This window comes from Vitis riparia, chromosome 6 (genome assembly GCF_004353265.1).
Source record: "Vitis riparia cultivar Riparia Gloire de Montpellier isolate 1030 chromosome 6, EGFV_Vit.rip_1.0, whole genome shotgun sequence".
Classification (NCBI taxonomy): Eukaryota; Viridiplantae; Streptophyta; class Magnoliopsida; order Vitales; family Vitaceae; genus Vitis; species Vitis riparia.
This window is the reverse complement of record NC_048436.1, coordinates 3578592-3599864: the sequence shown is the minus strand read 5'-3', so window position 1 is coordinate 3599864 and position 21273 is coordinate 3578592. Positions and strand designations below refer to the sequence as shown.

The following is a 21273-nucleotide window of genomic DNA, read 5'->3' as shown; positions in this document are numbered from 1 at the left end:
AAATACAAATGTGAATTAAAAATCTATTTTGTTTCTATTTGATTTGTATGACTTATTAAAAGTATGAATGAATGTGAAAAATCCATCTCATTATTATACCTATTCTTAATTAAAAATTTTATTTTATTTTCAATTGGATTTATATGACATATTAAAAGTATGAATAAATCATAAATGTGAAAATTTGATCTCATTATAATTCTCATCCTTAACTTTTGCATATTAAAAGGATGTCGGTTTTGCGACAAAATTATGTTTGTATGATAATGTCCTAACTTTTAAAATTTTAAGAAGAATGAGTTTTTCAAGTTTAGTTAATTTATGAGGATGAAAGCAAGTGAAATGATTTAAATAAATATGTAAAAAGTAAATTTTATATATATATATATATATATATATATATTCTTTTCATTCTCGTTTTTGCTTTTTTTCTTTTTTCTTTTTTTTTCTTTTTTTAAACCAAACATTCCCTATAATTCTACAAGTTTGGTATAAGCATTAAGAATAAATTCTTCTATATAAATCGACCTAAAATTTTACAAATAAATGACACACAGGTAGCTTTGTGATGTTTGACAAATAATGATAACAGTGTTTTTTTTCTAACAAAATATTAGAAAAATAGTTGGAATTGAGGCCGTAATTTGGATAGATTGGTCCGATTGATAATTAACTTAGAGAAATAATTGAGTCGAGTTTAACTCAATCCAACCTTTAACCTAAGGTGTTTAACCCAAATCCAACCAACCTTATTTCCCTAAATTCAAGTTGTATAATTTAGTATCTAAATGTAATTTTTTTTATGCATTTATATGAAAACTTAAATAGTAAAAATGATATAATTTCAAAATAGCTATAAAATATAAAAATAAACATAAATTTGTACATTCTTTAAAATTTTGAAAAAAACTTTAATATTTGTTCTTAAAAATATAAAAAGAAAATTAATATTATTATATAGGATCATATATATAAAAACATTATATCATGTTCGAATTACACTTGAGTTGTTTAAACCTTTTAACTTGAGTCCCAAATTGAAAAAATATTATCTTACTTCAACTTTAGTATTAAAAACGATTACTCAAACTTGTGCTTCCACATATGTTGCACCTTTAACTGGGATGAATGGAGAACTAGTTAGGCAACAACAATCTCTAACTACTAGTAATCAATTGATCAATTAATTGATTGGTTGGACTCCAATCATGTCTAACTACTATTTTTAATTTTTAACCTTTATTTAAAAAACTTTTAATTTTGTATTGCAAGAGGATAGTTCAACATTTTTCTTGAATATTATTTGAGTTCTAAAAATGTGTTTTGAGTACATCTTACTTCATATATTTAGATATTCTTTCATCGAGTTTGCTCACACTTTTTCAAATCTATTTAAATAAATATGGTAAACTATAAATCATATTTTTATTTCCATATCTAAAGATAGTACTTTAAAATTATAATCTAAAACAAAAAGTTTGGAGACTATTTTGAGAAGTCTTAATTGCATAGGGTGATCAAACAGTTAACTTCAGAATGATTGATTTGAATCATAATATAATTATATATTTAGAGGTTTGTATTAAAAGCTTTATTCATGATAAAACCTTCCATTTGGTTTAAAGTTCTAGAACAGTGAAAATAAGTCGATGCACCAAATCATTATAAAATCTAAATTTATATTTTTTCTAACATACTCTTTTTATTTATATATGATTATTTATTATTATTTTTTTGTATCATTACTTATTTGCCTTTCACATTAATCATAATTCATATTTATTTAAATTAAAAAAAATACTTTTAACAAGGAAAACAAAATTTCTTTGATCCCATTATTGCTAAGCACGTGAAGAAATTCTCAATAATAATTTTTGTTAAGAATAAAAAAACATGAAAATATATTTGGTCATCCATTTTACTTAAAATAGGTTTGGGAGAATATATTTAAGTTATTTTCAATTATTTTTCATATGCTATATTAAAAAATAGTTATATAAATACAGAGTATCTTATTATAAATAAAAATTATTTTTAAAAATATTAAATATAACTATATATTAGTAACATTTGATAGAAAAAATCATATTTGTTTTGGAAACCGTAGCTTAACAATAATAAAATTTTAACTGGTTGAATAATTTTTGTTGTTTGCTGGGAAAGGGGGAGGGTAAACGGTGAGAACTGAGGAGAATCTGATGAAGGAGAGAGAGAGGGGGAGGAAAAGTGAAGGGGCTAGCGAGTGAAAGGGGGTGGAGCTGTCCAAAAACTGAACAGAAAATAAGGAAAAGGTTCTGCTCTGTCGTATCCACATCCAGTCTCCGTCATCTCCACTTCCCTCTCTCGTCCGCTACCACCCTAACTCCTCTCTTTCTCTTTCATACCACTCCTCCTCCCTCTCTTTTCTCTCTCTGGCTTTAAATGCGGGCGTCATTAGCCCTAATTTCAATCCTCTCTTCTAACCACTTTCCACTGTTTTTCTTCTTCCTCAGATCTCCACACACTCTCTCTCCGACTTCTCCCATTTTCTCCATCCATATTCCTTCCTTTTCTGCATTTTCGTGTCTATATTGAATTTTACTGTTTAATTTATTTTCTTCATTTCTCGGTGTTTGATCCGCTGAGTATTTGAGGGGTTTGGAGAGTACTGTCAGATCCAGTTGATTTGGTTATGCGTGGTGACGAGTGTAATCTCTGCAAAATCAGGGAATAGAAAGAGCTAAAGGCGGTTGAAGTTGTTGAAACGCTTCGTTTTGGAGTTTATGTGGTTTTGGAGGTGAAATGGAGGCCAGGATGAAGAAGTACCGGCAAGTGAGTCCGGAGAGGGCCAAAGTGTGGACGGAGAAGTCTCCTAAGTATCAGCAGAGTAGGAAGGTTCCGGTGGTTTACTATCTCTGCAGAAACAGGCAACTGGAACATCCACACTTCATCGAAGTCCCGTTATCTTCAACGGAGGGTCTCTACTTGAGAGGTGAAGCCAAAGCGAGAGCGATTTTGTTAATGCTTGACAGGATTTCTGTATGCGTTTGGTAGCTGAGAAATAGAAAAGAATATGAAATTTGGATTGTGGTGATACATGTTGGTATAATGGTATGGTTTTCAAGAAGGGGAAGAAAAATTGAAACACTACTCCCCTCAAATAGTTGCGCTCCGGTTTTTGTTTTCTGAAACTAGGAACAGTGAAAATACATGTTGGTATGATGGTATGGTTTTCAAAAAGGGGGAAAAAAATTGAAACACTACTCCCTCAAATTGCTGCGCTCGGTTTTTGTTTTCTGAAACTAGTAACAGTAAAAAATATTAGTATCGAGAATTTGATTTTTATTTTTCTGCTCCTGCATTTCTGGGTAATAAAATAGATCACACTTTACTTCTGATTCTGCTTCTGAAAATCTTGTTGTGATGCAGATGTGATCGATAGGCTTAATGTTCTAAGAGGGAGAGGCATGGCTTCAATGTACTCATGGTCCTGTAAGCGGTGAGACTTATGAGAACCTTGACCGCATTTTGCTTAGTTTGGTTGCAGAGAAACTGAAGGAAAAGATGAGAAAATGAAAATTTAGGCCTTGAAAAAAACTTTTCTGTTTTTTATTCAATTCATAAAGTGAAAAAGTCCACTCAAGGACGTCCTGTACAGTTTTCTCAGGAACCAAACAGCAGATGTAAGGCTTAAATTTCCTTTTATTTTCTCTTCAGTGCTTTTCTCTGCAACGAAACAGAGACACGCTGCTCTTTTCTGCCCTTATTTTTTTTTTCACTCATTTTGATATACTAATTGATGCAGAAGCTACAAGAATGGATTTGTTTGGCATGATATTTCTGAAGATGATATAATTCTTCCTGCTCATGGTAATGAATATGTTCTCAAAGGTTCAGAACTCTTCGAATCTAATTCAGGTAAAGGAGATATAGTTTTAATTTTCCCTGCATTTGGGTGCTGAGAAAATGCGCCCAAATGCATTATGGATTCTTTTTCTGACTCTTAAATAAAAAATTTGACTCTTAAATTCGTCATTGTGAAGAACCTAAGAACAGGGAAACTCCAGTTAACTAGGTCAAGTGCTTGCTTTATTTGAGCGAATTGAGTTCTGTTTCATTTCTTGTGGACACATATATGATCAAAATTTCACTTCTCAGTGATCAAAGGTGGTTAAATTCTTCACAATATGGAAAGGAATTTTAATTCTGAATGCTGTAAATTTTCTTTGCAGGGCGGTTCAGTCCTGTGGGAAATATAAAAATCCAGAATCCAAGACCATTGCCAGAAACAGCATCTTCCAGAAGCCATGACGATTCTTCATCAACCTCTAGCATGAATGGGAAAGAAACCAAGAATTCTCAAGAAGATGATCTGTCCCCTCCACTTCAGCGTCCTGGATCGTCTGGTTTGTCTCCAGGGTCCAGAGTTGCAAAAGATTCTTCTTGGGGTGGCTCTCTAAGCTTGACTGAGTACAAGATTTGTAAGAGTGATGGGGCAACTGATGCTTCGACACAGACTGAAGAAAATGTAAGCAAGCCTAAAGCTCGAGAAACTTGTACAAGGGGTGTTTCAACAGATGATGGCTCTTTAGAAGCTGAACGCAATGAGATTTATCAAAATCAGGTTCCATGCATGAAAGAGAACTCTGAGATCTGCAGAGAATCAATTTCCCCTCTGTCCACCTCCAGTGCATCATCTTCAGGCGGGAAGACCGAGACCTTGGACTCTCTTATCAGAGCTGATGCGTGTAAGATCAATAGCTTCAGGATACTTGAAGAGGAAGAGGTTCGAATGGCTCCTGCTACAAAGCTGAAGGCTACAAATATGCTGATGCAGCTCATCTCCTGTGGATCAATATCAGTGAAAGATCACAGTTTTGGCCTCATTCCAACCTACAGGCCTAGGTTTTCTCATTCAAAATTTCCCTCCCCATTGTTCTCTACATCAATAATGTTGGGAGAGCTTGACTGCTTTGCAGAGAATCCAAGAATGATGGGCCTGAAGGTGGAGGACAAGGAGTATTTCAGTGGGAGTTTGATTGAGACTAAAATGCTTAAGGAAGGTGATGGATTCACTGGTTTGAAACGCTCTTCTTCCTACAATGCAGACAGGTTAGTCTGGTTTCAATTCTTATGCACAATTATGAATCTCTTGGATGTCCTTTGTTTGCATCAGCACATGATAACTCTGTTTACAAAATTATCTTGCATATTCTGATACTTAGTATAAAGAGTTAATGATGTACCTAGTCAGTATTAGTGTTATCCTGACACTAAATAGTAAGGGATAAAAATTTCCCAATCTCACCAACAACATGCTCAAGGATAAGGGGCCCATGGAGGGCAGGGGAGAGGAACTACACAGGTAACGGATTTTGGATTTTGAATTTGGGTCCTGTGAAGTTATAGATCTGGGTCAAACTGTGGTTTGAGGTACCATTGTTAGTGTTCTCTTCACATTTTTAGAATTCGTGATTCAGTTTTGAAATAACCTTATGTGGGTATTGGCTCAATTTCTTTCACTGTCCAGGCCCCCAAATCTTACGTACTGATCATTTAATTTTTGCACCATCTTTTTCAAAGTTTAATCTATATGGAGTTGCCAAATGAATAAAGCACATTATGATCAACTTGGGCTGAATTTGCAATGAAGCTTATTTAGATTTGTTTCACTGAACACACAAGCCAAGCTCAAGCCAAAGTTTCAAGCATTCATTTTCACATTAGAATCTAATACAACATATTTGATAATCCCATGCAACTATTCTTCATGCCTCAGTTCTATTTTATTTTTTTCAGCATCTTTTGAGCACTGTCTTTGGGCATGGTTTTCTTAGGTAATGGAGTATGATAAGAATTAAGGTTTTGAAATGTTTTGTAACTTGTAATCACCAAGTGTTAGATTCTAACATAAAAAATAAATCTTTCATTGGATTAGTGGACAAGATTGATTAAGCTTGTGCACATGCTTGAGGCTGGCAAGGCATGTATAAACCAAGATGGAAACTTAGGTTGAGCTTGATCCTAAATCAACCAAGTCAACCTTGGATAGCACAATGCATGGTTCAGCTTGGTCTATCCTCCCCTCTTCCTCTGTTGATCACCTCCCTAGGGAGATATTTTAGGATGTGGATAGAGGAGATGCATCAGTTAAGTGGCAAGTTTTTGTTGGAATTTCAGAGTTCTTGCTTCAGGACAAAGTCAAGGATATTGTTGTCCTTTAATATTTGAATAATATAGTCTGTGAAGTTTGTCTATACATCTTAGTGAATCAAGTGAAGAGTTAATTCATTTTGTAGAAATTGGATATTTGGGCATTCTTTAGTGTCTGGGGAAAAGGAAGTTGTGTATTTTATTTTGTTGATTATAGAGGCTCAAGTAAGTTGTCTTGGTTGGATGGGGTTCATGGATCAATCAATGGGTTTGATATTTTTGGTTGGATTTTAGTGACAATTTGATTGCACATAGGTGGTTGTCATTTCTCCTCCAACTATAAGAGTGCTATATCAAATAAAAAAGACTACTCATGTAAAATGTAACTGGTAGGGTATTCTGTGCTTCCCTTGCTACTTTTTACTGTTGATGCTGATGGTGGAATTCGATGAAATTGCAGGACTTGTAAGCAATTAGATTCAGCTGAGGACAAGGGGGAGACAATGGCCGGACGTTCAAAATGCATCCCACGGTCAATTAAAGCTTCACTGAGTAGGCATCCACGTAGCGAATCCATGAGGTCCCCTATTTCGGACAAACCAAGGAACTCCTCTGATGGAGTCGACAGCTCTCAAACCGTATCTCCCAGCGTCTCCTTTGGTAGCAGTAGAAGAATCACGGAACCTTCCTTGGGGAAAAGACAATCAAAGAGGTTAGATTCCTTCAGAGAAGATGAAGATGTGATCAAAATCGAAGAAAGGTATGTTTCAATTCCCCATTTACGTAATAGATGCTCAAATATCTCTATACATTGCCACTTTTCTTGTTAAATATTTGGCTGAGACTTGGAATATGATTTCCTTCCAACAGGCTTACTTCAGGAGCTCGGGTTATAATTCAAACCAAAGCCGCCTGCGACACAGATTAAACCCTAAAATGTAACTTGTTGAAGGCCGAGCAATGAGTGTCTTTGGGTGGGGGTCCCATTTCGGGAAAGCTTGTTCAATCTGTGAAACAACTTGCCTTGGTTTAGTTTTGGTTTGAATTCGAAATGATGGTTGATAGTTAATTAATTTCATTCTTTGTATTTCATCCATTATTACCATCTCTCGCTGCAAAGAGCAGGAATACAGGAAAGGGAAAAGGGAAAAGGGAAAAGGAGAAAAGGAGGGGGAAATCATATCTTTGCAAAGTTGTGCTGGCATCAGGTGGTGGTCCTGAGTGGACCTACTTCTGGGATAATATTGAATTGCTTTTCTTAAATGAGCTTGCACTTTTTTGTAACTACAGTTCCATCATCGTCCCTGCGCAGCTTCTGTTTCACAACAGTTGCTGCCTTCCAGGCTGCAATTTCGAGACAGGAAAAGTCTAAAGTGTTGCCAACGTTTTTATTTTATTTTTTGGAGTTTAAGCTGAGTTTTGGGTCCCAGTGGCCACCCTTTCCAACTTACTATCACATGGTCTTCTCGTTGCCTTGCAAAGACTGAAGGGTCAATCCCATTTTTTTTTTCCCTAAAAAATAAAAACTTGAAATCGCATTTTTTGTCAGAAAAAAAAAATGGTATTTACAACTGGTGGTTTCAGTTAAAATTACAAGTCAGATTTTCAAGTTGCGATTTCAATTTGATTTTTAGGTACGATTGGAGATTGTGGGTTTAGTATTTGCCTCTTCAATATTAACTATGAAATTTGATTTATAAAGTGTGATTTCAATTCGATTTTTTTCTATATGAGTGGAAGTCATATTTAGAACTTGTTTTCTGATAATTTTAGAAAGTGTTTTTAATATTTAAAAATTTTTATCGTATTAAAAATATTAAAAATGGTTTTTAAATAACTTTCGACCACTCTTTAAGTGTAAAATTAGAAATCATTTTGTAATTTGCACTTCATTTTAAAAAAAGTTGAAATGAAAACATCATATTTAAAAGATGATGAATTTGAAATGCGGATTGAAATAGAAGAATTTTTTATGTCATGATTTCTAAATATGGTATTTGAATTGAAGCCATAGCTCATTTCTGAGAATTGAATTGAAATATATTTTTCAAATGGGATATTTGAATTTGAATTGAAGTCGGTACCTTCTAATAACAGTTTTTGCTTTGAATTGAGCTCAGCAGTTTCTAAATACCGTTTTTGGTTTTGAACTCAAGCTGTAGTTTCTAAAAAAAGGGCTTGTGTCCATATCTAAAGCTACGGTGGTGTTGCTCATGGCCCATGGGTGCATTTACGGTTGATTCACAAGGCAAATATTATTTTTCTTCAAAAGTCAGACACATCAACGGTGATGGTGGACTAGCTCTCTCCTATTTCCAGGTATTATATTCACTTTTGCAATTATTTTGTATCCTGTCTGGCCATTCCCAGTAATCTCATCAATGGGGAGTCCAGGGATGGCATTTGCATTTCCCCCCTTTCGTTTTTCAAACTTTTCCTTCTTTCTCAAACTTCAGAACGAAGCGAGTGGGGGCAGTGGAATGGACTGCCAAAAGGTCTCTAAATTCACGTGTGGGACAAACTTTAGTGTGATGTTTGGGGTTTTAAACCCCGGATGGGGAGCGCAAATGAGGAGTGTGAATAGGCTTTTCCTATGGAAAGGCGCAGCTGTTGACCTTTCTCTTGCTTTTGTGAAGGCAAAGGATTCATTGGAGACCGAGAATCTCTTTGGTGACACTTGACTTATACCTTACTCAAAGCAACATGATGGGTGGGGTACTGTGTTTCCGACTTGACAATTTATTTTTTCTTGGGGGTTTAATTTCCCAAGGATTTGTCCAAGACCCAATAGTTAAGAACTTAAAAGCATCCGAGGAACTTCAATGACCCTCACAGCAGATAATTTTATGTCGAGTGGAGGAGGAGCACATATTGCGGGTCTCCCTACAGAAACCAGTGCAGCAGAGGTGATGTTGTTGGCATTTAATACAATGGTTGTCTTTTGGTGGTTGCATTATTGGATTTGTGGCAATATTCATTAATAGATAAAATATTTGCCACTCCATCCTGTCTTGTCCCTTTTCCTAGGGTATCGTTCCTATACCAACCATCGCCTCAAGTTTCTTCCTATGCTTTTGCTTTGTCCCCTTATCCATTCCCTTCTGGTTAAACCCATGAACTTAAAAGGCCCATACCCATTTATCTAGTCCAATCTCCAACTCCTAAACCCAACCCAAATTCGGATTGGCCCCGTTCAGGGGCCCAAAACAAAGTAGGCGTGGTTGGAACTCCTTGACTGAACTTCCATGACAAATCCTGTTGAAATGGGCATCTCCTTAACTTGCCAGTTTCAAACTGAGAGCTATGGGTTATAATTTCAAAATAACAGAATAATCCAACCCCTAACAAAACAAAAATGATCCATCTGAGGCAGCAATAATTTCAAATACTTACTTCCTTATGCGTTTCTCTATTGAACACTACAAAATTTTCTTTGCCATACTCCTTGATGATGGAGTCTGTGTACAGATTTGCACTATATATATATATATATGAAAGTTTCGCCTCTTATCATAGCACAGTAACAAGGATTAAAAACTGGTAAGGTAAGGATTAACAACTAGCAAGTTAAGGCAATTTACAGAGACAATATTGACAGAACAATCAAGGAAACAAGAAATTTCTCTCTTGCCTTTCCTTCCGGCCTATGTGTTTGACATGGCAATGGGAGAAACAGAATTGTAAGTTCCGTTGAGAACAACTTGTGCTCAATCAGGAGTCATCTCACCATCCCAGCAATCCCTGATGAGCATGAAGAGGCTGGACCTCCTTGTATCTGTCTGGTGTTGTAGGACTTGCAGCTCAGGCATTTATGAGCCACAATATGAAATTGAACTTCAGATTGTGCCCCACAATCATTGCAGAGGATCCACACCTAAACATATTTGGAAACCCGATTTAGAAAATATACAATTTAAATCAAGAAAGGCGCATAGTCTTTGCTTACTTACCATCTTCGTTCGGTACATTTCAGGCATAGGAGTTGAAGCAACCTGAGTTCATTTTAGTTGGTAAAAAAATGTTAGGCAATGAAGCAAAAACAATTCTCTTAGCATATCAGAATGATCAAAACAGTCGATAGTGCCAGCATACCTCTCGGTCAATTTTTTCCCACAAACTGGACATATCACAAATGGATTTTGAGCAAATAGGGCATGAGTAGCTGCAACATTACATAGATTTATTTGAATAAGAATCCAGTAGGTAGAGAATTTCCAGTAGAAAGTATTTTGAACTAATTTCTTACCAAAAATGCTGTTGCATCTCCTTCACACACTCCCAATGTATAGTGTGTCCACATTGTAAGACAGTAATATCTTTTGTTGTATCAAAAAGGAACTGTCAATTAAAACAGAAGCATCTAAATGAGAATCAAATATTTCTTTCTATATATATATATATATTCTTCCTTCGATGAATAACTTTGTTTTATAGCTCAATTTTACCTCGAAGCAAACAGGGCAATTGTGGTGCATTGCCCTTTCCACACATCGGTGTGTATCCTTCATCATATTTGAATAGCAACATCCTGAAGCCAGAATTATAAACTCCAAAAATCAGATATGGAAAAGAAACAGAGGCCATAATTGGCAATATCAAGCCAAGTAGCTATCTTTCTTACCACATTTGTTGCAGTGAAAGAAATTCTCCTTCCCTCCGGTTCTGTAAAAGCATACACAGAGGGTTGAGTTTTACAGAAGTATATGCACAGTGATAAAATGAAGATTAGGCCATGAAACAATTATATTCAAAGAATGGCACCATGACTATCTAACAAAAGTGAATTGTAATACTTTCATACATGAACAGAGGAACAAAAATACCAAAATTTCACCTGCAGATTCCACATTCTTCACAATGATATTGATTCTTAGAAACCTGAACCGTAAAATGTTTGTCCGATAAGCAGCCATTTAAATGTAAAACCACAACTTAAGAAAGTTAAAGACTAAGAAATACACTAAGGGGGTTACATCATCATCGAAGAACTTGCATTTCTCGCAAAAGTATTCCCCCATGCAAACGCCACAGGCAATGCAATTCTGTTGGACCTGATAAGAGCACAAGACAAGAAGATCAAGACCCATTTCATTTTTCCTAACCATCTTTCCTCTCAGTATCAAACTTTGATTTCATGCTTAGAGACTCACGTCTTGTTCTGTGTCACAAAGAGAACAAATGACCTGTAATTCCAATATAAGGACGAAACAATTAGAAAAGCATAAGAGAAAAGATCAGTATAGTGAACCATATCAACATCAATGGAAGAAGACATTTATAACCACATATATAAAATTTTATGCCTTATCCACAAACTAATGTATCAATTGAAGATGTCTTTTTTGGTTCCATTCTTTGAATCATCTTAAAACAGACTAGAAGGTTATCCAATCATGTTGTTCAATATGAGCCATAAAAAATTCAAGAGGCCACCCTGTTCATGGCCATCCCTTCCTAAACCATATTATGCATATGAAGGGGAAGGAAATAAAAATGGCAATTGAGAGCCATAAATTCAAAGTTTCAGAAATAAAATGAATGAGTTGGCAAGAAAATGCAAACCTTTTTAACTTCATGCCTTGGAATATCGTGGCGATCATGAAGATCAGTTTCCAGTAAGTTCTGCTCAATTAGAAGTGCCGTACCAAAGATTCTTAGATAAAGAAGAATAAAGATTGGTTCTTAATTTTATTTTCTTAAATGCAGAAAGAAAAGATGAACACACACCTTGGCTTCATTATGGCAGTGCCTACAATCAAAGATTTCATCACAACAAGGAGCCCGAATCTTGCATCTCCTTCTGTAATGTGTGCACCTAACCCCCACCAACAAAAGGAAAACCCAGTTGCCAATCAGAGTCAACTCCCCAATAAAATTCAAAGCAATACAATAGAAACATCAAGAGAATAAGAAATACCCATATTTCCCAGATCCAAGCTCCGCGACAGACATCTCTCTTCCACAAATTTCAAGCAATTTGCTATCAACCCCACCTTCCATTCTTCCTCAACCTCCGATCTTTCAGTACCTCTCCTTCTTCACCTGAACTCCTTAACATCACAAAAGAAAATTTCAATAACAAGAAAAGATGCCTGAAAGATTAAACCCAACAAAAAAAACAGCCAAAAGGGTGTCTAAAAACTTCTAAAATTAAACGGTACGGACCCCAAAAACAGTAATATAAAAGGTCAGGGAGAGAAAAAGATATCCGATGAAGGCTAGAACAGCAATGGTGTATATATAAAAAAGAACCCGTCTATCTCTCTAGAACACACACTATTTCTCTCCCTCAATCAAAATCTTTTGGCTGACGAGGATACACGGCAGACCCTAATCCTATAATTGTCGTCTTGATATTCCCAATAAAAGAAACTGGTCATCATGGAACATACCCACAATAAAGCGCAGCGTTCAAGGGAACAAAGTTAATGGGTTCTCAAACTCTTCTTCTTCAAGCTTTGAGGAGCAAATGGGTGGGAGTTAGCGGATTATATACTGGCACAAAAGTCAAATGGATGGCGGGAAAGTAACAGGAGTGGGTCTCGGATTACTACTAACGTCTTCTTCATCGTTTTGGTCATTTCAGGAACAAAGTTTTTGGATGATTCTGAAGCCCCTCACTCGTTTACAGGGAATGTGTAATCACACTCCATCGCCATAATAATATTTTTCTAATTTCTTTATTTTTTATTTTTAGAAGAAAACACACTAATGATTTGGCAAGTCTTTTTTATTTATTTTTAAAAATGATGATGGCACACGGTCCGCCGGAAGCGCGTGGTGAGACCTTTGGTTGAAACCAGAGCATGAGAGTTGGGAAAACCACTGGCAGCCGCTGAAGCGCGACGTCGTTTTAGGGTGAGGGTTTAAACGTTAAAGCAACAATAAAAAAAGGAGTGGATAGGTTCTGATGGTTAGCTGACAAGGCATGGGACCCACCACGTATTTCGTGACGGTTGGGGAGTCAGCGTCATTCAACGTGGCGAATAATAAGTGGGTGAAAGTGCGTGAGAATGAGGGGCGTGGGTTTAAAGCGGCTGTTGGCCTATATCCATGTTTGGAGGTGACATGTTATAGACTCATAGGGATTAGACGTGTTTGGAGACGTGCAACTCCGTTTCTCTGTTCAGGATTGTTTTATGGAGTGGGGCCAATGCATGAATGCACCCAACGCCACCTTAAATTATCCGTGGGCCCGACCTTCTATTTATTCCAATGTTTTCACCACCAGTCCGTAAGTTAACCGAAACAGTTACCAATTTACGTTTTATTAATTGGACCGACAATCTAATAATGAAATTGGTGACATAAAATATATATTATTAAAATTATAAAAATAATAATAAATTCTATATCCACTTTATTTTTAGAGTTTTTTTTCTATTTTTTTTGTCCATAGAAATCTTCATATATCATGTCTTATTATATATTTATAATGACATAATTTTAAAATTTTCTAAAATTAATTAAAAACGGGAACAATTCATTGATTGTTTTCAAAAATTTGAAATCTAAACAAATGATTCAAATGAAATTTCAATAAATATTCAATAAATCAATATGTAAAAAAATATTAAATATTTTTTTGAAAAAAATTGCAAGATTCCAAACTTTGTAAATCCCATGAGAAATTTGGAGGATGATTGGTGAACTCGTCGATAGGCATGTAGTGGCAACGGCTGCTCCAACGTGGTGCAATTGGAGGTATGTAGGGTGGAGAGTTAAGGTTAGGGTTGCTGGGAAGAAAAGGGGAGATCGATAAAGTGGAAAAACCAAAACGACATTGTTTCAATGCCAAATGTATAAAAATGATATTGTTTTTATGATGAAAAAAATAAACTTAATTATTTTTTATTGGAAAAAATAAAATAAACTTAATTATGAACTATTTGGTTCGAGAAACTGATTGATTCGACTGGTTTATCGATTCGATTGTCAATTCGGACGATTTGAGGCTAGTCTAAACTTTAGACAAGTCAAATTATCGAATCGAGCTGGAATAATAACCGACCAACAGTTGAACCAGTCTATTTAATCTGGTTTTTAAAACTATGATTTATTTTGATATTTTTTAAATATAACTTAGAGTGCATTTTATAGAGATTATTTTTAGTCTTTTAAATTCTTAGAAAAATATATTTCTTGTTAAATGAGTTAATATTAAATTGAGTTAAATATACATATCTATCATAAATTTATTTTTATATTAATTATTTATTTATTATATATATGTATTATAATATATATATATATATATATATATATATATATATATATATATATATATATATATATATATATATATTTATATATATATATATAATATTTTAAAATCATTTCTATATATTAAATAATATATGTGTATATATATAAACATTTTTCGTTTTTAAATTTTTAAATATTTTAATTACGAATATGGTTAAGTGTATCAAAATTTTCATATTTTTTAATAATAAATATTACAACACATTATAATTGTTATTTGAACATTCAAAACTATAATATATTTCATTTCATTTTTTTTCATTATTTTATAAACTAAATGAATGAAAGGCTCATGGACACGTGGAAACATTGCGTTTGAGCTAAAAGAGAATTGAGCGTGGGCATTGAGACGCGTGCTTGAGTTCGCCGTGCCACTCTCCCACACACGTGCAAACGTGTCATATTCATCTAACTAAACAATGACTACAACAATTATTTTAATCATAATTCAATTAAATTTAATGTTTAATCTTGTGAAATATGAGAGCTTGCGCTTGTTGAAGAGTTGGGCCACCAAATTCGATTATTACATCAGGGCCGTCCGCTGTACTCCAATAATTCTAGATTCCTGAATCATACCCTTATTTTTAATCAAATATAATATATTAATATTTTAATTTCTATAAAAATATATCTAATACATTATATAATAGTTTTTTAGAAGATAGAACAATCAAATCTTCTCACTCATCCTTCCTTGTGACTCGACCAAAAGTTTGACATTTTATATGCAAGCCCATGGTAATGGGGTGGATTTTTTGAGTATCCACCCTGCTCCTACCCTAATGAAACGGGGTTTAATTTTAATAAATAGGTTTGGAATGAATTTGAATTTTTATAAAAAAATCCGGGACAGGTTCAGGTATTACCCGTCCTGCCCCGATTAAATATAAAATAAAATTAAATTAAAATTTTATTTTACTTTTTTTAATATATAGTTAATAATAATTTTTTTTAATAAAATATGTTATAAAAATATAATAATTTAATTATTTATAAAATATATTTATTTTAATGTAATTAAAAATTTTTTTATAAAAAAATTAAAATTAAAAAAAAAGTTAAACGGTGTAGGATAGGATGGGTATGGAAATTTATCATACCCGTCCGTCCCGCCCGCCCTGTTGCCATTTCTATGCCAATCTGCCCAATAAGTCAACAAAATTTGAAAGAGAAATCAATTTCAATCATGATTGGTTTTTTTAATTTTAGCCAAAATAATATAAGCGTTGGATGAGTAGAGATGTGGGCAGTATACATTGGATTGGCTATAAATCCTAAAAAATCTTCTAACCCCATGGAGGCATGCTTTAAAGATATTTTATTAGAGTGGAAAGTGATTAGACTTCCCTCTATCACACATAGCTTTTACTAAGTTCCGACAATATCGATTGATGAATCGCCATTCCAATATTAATTATTCATTGCTAGTTGCCAAAAGATTGAACGGTTTAATTTATTTGGTCTGATATAAGAAAAAGAAAAAGGCTTCTTTTAAGTTTACCCTTTGCTTTCAATTGAAATAACAGATCAAATAAATTTTCATCTATTATATTTTTCGAACAAGAAAATTTAAGTCTTGTTTGGTTTTTCTATTGAGAATTCAGAAGATTTTTTTTATTTTAATAAAAGTTTTATATTTATTTGATTAGTTTTATTCAAAAAGCTTGTACCGTGAAAGGGATTTTGACACGAGAGTTATAAAGATATTGCTTTTTTGTAGAAGCTTTGTTTTGGTTTACATAGGAAGTTTTTTAATATTTAGGTCATGTTTGGTTCTGAAAAGTACAAAGAAAAGAAAAAAAATGCTAAAAAAAAATTATTTTCTCATGTTTAATTGTCCTATAAAAAATTTCAAAAAAAATTAAATATAATTAAAAATAGTTATAAATTTATGCAATTTTAATTATTTGATCCTTATATTGATGAGTTAAAATAAATAAAATGAGTTTGAAGTAGCAAATAAAAATAATTTATGGACTTTAACTTTATTTTTTATTTTCCTTTACTTTTTATTTTCTTCTACTTTTCCTCTTTATTTTCTTTCCTTTACATTTTCCATCAAATTTTCCAAGAATCAAACATAGCATTAATGTAAATTTTTAATATTAAGGTTATGTTTGGTTTTGAAAAATATAAAATAAAATAAAGAAAAAAAGTAGAAAAAAAGAAAAGAAAATGTAGGCTATGTTTGGTTCTGAAAAGTACCAAGAAAAAAAAAACATGTTAAGGAAAATGATTTTCTTATATCTAATTTTAATGTGAAAAATACCAAATAAGTAAATAAAATTAAAATTTATAACTTGAACTCTAGCTTGGGAACTCATGGATGTAACTAAATCATAGAAGAAGAAGATGCTGTTTTGAATTATTTATATTTGGCTGCTTGGAAGATTGTTATTTGAATGGTAATAATTGAAAAAGAAGAAAAATAAGCAATATCTAAGATGAGATGACAAACTCCTAGTATATATCTTAGGATGTAAATTCAGGTGTAGACACGGTTTTTACGAGGAATCTTAAAGTACATGGTAGAAGGAGAATAATAAGATAGGTCAAGAACATGAAAACACCTACTGCTATGAATTCCATTGTTTTTGTTACAAATTTTGTCAACCCCTTGGGGTATAAATATTGAGTTCCAACGTCAGATCCCTCTCTATGATTCTGTTCACACCAATATTATAATCAACCATGTTCCCTCCCTTGTATATTTAAAACTAGGTAAACCTCTCAAAACCAGCAGGCTATTATTCCATGAACAGCAATGGATCGGAGGGATGCATCTGCAGGCACCTTGCCCAATGTTACCGACTTTGGTTTCCATGATTTCATCAATGAGCCTAACTTCGAGCAGTTTATTGAGCTCATCAGAGGAGAAAGCGCGGATTCTCTCGTGAAGTTCTGCCCCAATTATGATTGTGAGCACATGAATGGTTGTTTGGATGATAACCAGTTTGGCTCATCCGTGGGAGAATTGTTTGAGTTCGACCCTGCAACTGCAACTGCAACTGCAACGGTGTCGAATCCTGATTCGGTTATCGACTCACTGCCGAGCATTGATGGGGAGATGAAGGGAGGGGAAGAGATTGATGGGGAGGATTCATCCGGGAATACTACCACTACACCCACAAAGGGGACCAAGGTTGATAGGTCCAGAACTTTGATTTCAGAGAGGAGAAGAAGAGTTCGAATGAAGGAGAAACTCTATGCGTTACGTTCCTTGGTTCCTAACATAACTAAGGTATGTGGTGGCTAGCCCTCAGCCCTCTTTTTGAATCAAATTCTTCTGAAATTGCAGTTGATTAAGTGGGAATGTTTATATGTATGTATGCAGATGGACAAGGCCTCCATTGTTGGAGATGCTGTCCTGTATGTGCAGCAGCTGCAGATACAGGCCAAGAAGCTAAAAGCTGAGATAGCGGGCCTTGAATCTTCATTAGTGCTGGGAGCAGAGAGATATAATGGCTTAGTGGAAATCCCCAAGAAGATTCAAGTTGCACGCAGCCACCATCCCATGGGCGGGAAGATTTTTCAGGTTTGTAAGTTTGTTTGGTTGCTTTTAAAAGTAAGAAAAGCACTTCCAAAATACTTAACAAATTCATCAAGTACATGGGTGTGGATTTGCAGATGGATGTGTTTCAAGTGGAGGAAAGAGGGTTCTATGTGAGATTGGCGTGCAACAGGGGGGAAAGGGTGGCGGTTTCGCTGTACAAGGCGCTTGAATCCCTCACCGGCTTCAACATTCAGAGCTCTAACTTGGCCACATTTTCAGAGACTTTTGTATTGACATTTACTTTGAATGTAAGCCTCTCCTTCCACTTTCACTTCATTGTCATCATTCATCATCATCTTCATCCTCTTCTCTTCTGGTACTTAGCATTAATCCATCAAATGTCACAAAAATGCAGGTTAGAGAATGTGATGAAAGCATGAACTTGCCAAATTTGAAGCTATGGTTAACTGGGGCTCTTCTGAACCAGGGATTTGAGTTCAAAACACTTCCATCCTCATAATTTACTTCTACAAAATAATTTCTGTATGTGATCATAAGGTCTAATTTCAAATGGACTTGATTCCATAACAAGTAGCAGCGAATCCCATACATGGGTGCAAGTCATTAGTCAGTACAGAAGTCCCAGGGTACATGAATCCCAGTATCAATTTTTCCCCCCGGTTTCGTGTAGCCGCAGATGCAATACATTTTGGACATGGTTGATGACATGTATCATCAATTCAAATCAGTGAAAGTCAGCTTGATTAATTAGTGTCAGAGCTGTGGTATCATATTTTGATCATGAAGCTAACTTAACTAAGGGGAGTTGATGCCTCCCTCACAAGATGGGAATTTACTGCTTGATCTTGTGGGTGAGAGTTGAGAAGTATCATTGGTTTGTTTTGTTCTGGGTTCCATCTTTTTCTTCTCAAAAATGGTTGTCAAGAGGATGGCAAAAGAAGGCCCACATGTTAAGGAACATGCCATTGTCCAGCCCAATTCAAGCATGAACTGTCTAAGCCCAATTCTATTACATAAACAATAAGTCATTTGTTAAGGTGGTGTTTGGTAACTTAAGTTAACTTTAAGTTATATTATACTTAAGTTATTGACTTAGGTGGTATTTGTTTTTTTACTTAATTCTGAATAGAATCTTAATGTTTAAAAGTGTTAAATATTAGATTGTTTGTTTTTGTAGTATTTTATTTCTATTAAGTATTAAAAAGTAAAAAAAAATCATTATGTTATTTTTTCTATTTAGAAAATGCTACATATTTTTTTTTTTTATACTTAGTTAAAAGTTTATAATAAATCATAAAAAAGTAAAAAAACAAATAACCTAAATTCTGAAAATAAATTGCTTTCAGTAAAAAGCCAAAAAAACAAATACCACCTTAAACTAATTCTTATTTTAAGTATTAAGATTATTTATTTAATAAAATTTACGAGTAACAATAGAGGTCATAAAATAACAAAAAATGATCATGAAGGTAATTAAGACAAATATAAATAAAAAAAGTAAAATAAATATATAAACCAATGAAGAAATTAATTATTTTTATTTATTATTTAAATTTATTTTTTATTTTAAGTCATATTATTAAGTTGTTTTATCAAATATATTTAATTCATTTAATAATTTAAATTCAATTATTAAATCATTTTAAATTATTAAGTTAATTTATCAAATACCCACTAAATTATATAAAAAATTGATAATTAAAACCTTCGAATAGATGGGTGTATTTTTGGATGGAAGTGAAAATAAATTGAAAAATACAAAAATTGATGAAACCGATTTAATCCAACCAGAACTAATTTAAATCAATTGGGCATTTGATTTGAGAATGTTAAAAACCGATTGTATTGGTTAATGCTGTGCCCTTATCCTCACGGGGTTGGATAAAAAGTGACCGAGTCAGAGTGCACGTGAAACGGCCCCAAAGTAGGTGATGGGGAAGAGGGAAGTCGGCTGTTCCAACTTCCTAACTCCCAACTGCCATTCAAACTTTGACTTATCGATTGCAGTCGCTGAAGATCCAATACATGACCAGTCCATTCCATGTCTCCAATCATTAAGATATTTCTCCACTTGAAGGGAGCATATACCACCACTGTGCAATTCGGAATGGGACAGGATCACCCAAAAACCAAGAAATCAAAGGGCTGGACCCCTGAATTAGTGATGCCAACGCATGTGGTCATGTGGAAATAAAAAGAAAGGGGTGGAGGTCATTTTCCAAGCGCCTGTCTCTTCCTTCTTGCACAACCCCATAGTGGCATAGTGCCTTTTGCATGCCACTCCACATGCCCACCACCCCATCGTCCATCCTCTTCTTCCCCACCTGCAAATTATAACAACAATCATATACTTACCCAAACCAAAGGGCAGATGCAACCATTATCTCCTCCAAATATTCTTGAAAATGATGTTTTGGCATTCAAACCATTACTTTTAGTATTTGAGAAAAAGGGATTTCTGAAAATACTTACTTCAATTTTTTAATTCTTAGTAAGTAATTGTTAAAATTTTACATTTATAAAAATACCTCTATAATTAAAAATTATTTTTTTATTTTCTTCTTTTAAGAACGTAAAATATAATATTTTCATAAAACATCTTTTAATGTTTACTTTTTTTTTAGATTATTTTAAAAAATAATTATACCAATATATAAAATGATTAAAAATAAAATAATGAATATAAAAATTATTTTTAAAAGTATTAATAGTATGTTTAGAAATATGTTATATGATAAAAAGTAAATTTAAAGAATCATCTCTTTGCATTTTTAAAAGTCCATTGCGTCCCTAATTTTTATTAAAAAAAAAATAGTCTTAGATATTAAGAAAAGCTTTTAACTCTATCCAAATGGCTCGGGAATCCTCCGGTCATTCCCACGAGCAATTAATAAAGCATGTGTGTTTATTGTGAAAGAGAAGGAGTAGGAGCACCAGAATTTTCGGCCGAATATGCCCGTGAAGAAAACTTGGAAAATAGTACAGCCCAGCATGGGTGGCCCACCACTGCCCACACCGCTCGCAGCTTTTTCCGCTTCATCATTACTAACTCGTGGATGTAGCAATTTAGACGGTGGGGTAATTAATGTAGGTGTTTATTTGTTAGGCTTTTTTTGATAAATAATTTGTTTTTAGAATTTAGGTAGATGATTTTTTAATTTTTTTATGATTTATTATAAAATTTTTATTAAATAGAAAAAGTTAAAATATTTAATTTTTTTTAAATAAAAAATATATTAATTTATTTTTAAATTTTTTAATACTTAATAAAATAAAATACTATAAAAACAAACAACATAATATTTAACACTATTAAACATTAAAATTCTATTTAAAATTAAATAAAAAAATAAACACTT

General features: G+C 33.7%; 3 protein-coding genes across 7 annotated transcripts; 2 read left to right on the top strand and 1 right to left on the bottom strand.

The window, feature by feature from the left end:
• The first annotated feature begins 2245 nt into the window (after positions 1 to 2245).
• LOC117916613 (protein UPSTREAM OF FLC) lies at positions 2246 to 7395 on the top strand. The gene is made up of 6 exons (XM_034832731.1): positions 2246 to 2971; positions 3409 to 3478; positions 3785 to 3897; positions 4212 to 5091; positions 6593 to 6892; positions 7003 to 7395. Exons 1-6 carry the CDS (start codon positions 2782 to 2784, stop codon positions 7058 to 7060), a joined length of 1611 nt encoding a protein of 536 aa, XP_034688622.1. The 5' UTR covers positions 2246 to 2781; the 3' UTR covers positions 7061 to 7395.
• Positions 7396 to 9508: 2113 nt separating this feature from the next.
• Positions 9509 to 12728, bottom strand: LOC117915547 (E3 ubiquitin-protein ligase RZFP34). 5 transcript variants are annotated; one of them, XM_034831119.1, is made up of 13 exons: positions 12525 to 12728; positions 12050 to 12182; positions 11860 to 11947; positions 11695 to 11754; positions 11283 to 11315; positions 11106 to 11183; positions 10967 to 11010; positions 10754 to 10794; positions 10578 to 10660; positions 10379 to 10470; positions 10225 to 10294; positions 10083 to 10124; positions 9509 to 10006 (listed from the first exon to the last, which is right to left on the bottom strand). In XM_034831119.1, exons 2-13 carry the CDS (start codon positions 12130 to 12132, stop codon positions 9851 to 9853), a joined length of 870 nt encoding a protein of 289 aa, XP_034687010.1. In that variant the 5' UTR covers positions 12133 to 12182; positions 12525 to 12728; the 3' UTR covers positions 9509 to 9850. The 5 variants fall into 5 exon arrangements, with proteins under 5 accessions (XP_034687010.1, XP_034687009.1, XP_034687012.1 ...); XM_034831118.1 differs by having other exon boundaries at positions 12050 to 12174; XM_034831121.1 differs by lacking the exon at positions 12525 to 12728 and adding an exon at positions 12298 to 12505.
• A 4405-nt stretch (positions 12729 to 17133) lies between these two features.
• On the top strand, positions 17134 to 19009 carry LOC117916610 (transcription factor FER-LIKE IRON DEFICIENCY-INDUCED TRANSCRIPTION FACTOR). The gene is made up of 4 exons (XM_034832729.1): positions 17134 to 17641; positions 17735 to 17935; positions 18028 to 18201; positions 18309 to 19009. Exons 1-4 carry the CDS (start codon positions 17165 to 17167, stop codon positions 18411 to 18413), a joined length of 957 nt encoding a protein of 318 aa, XP_034688620.1. The 5' UTR covers positions 17134 to 17164; the 3' UTR covers positions 18414 to 19009.
• Positions 19010 to 21273: the final 2264 nt, after the last annotated feature.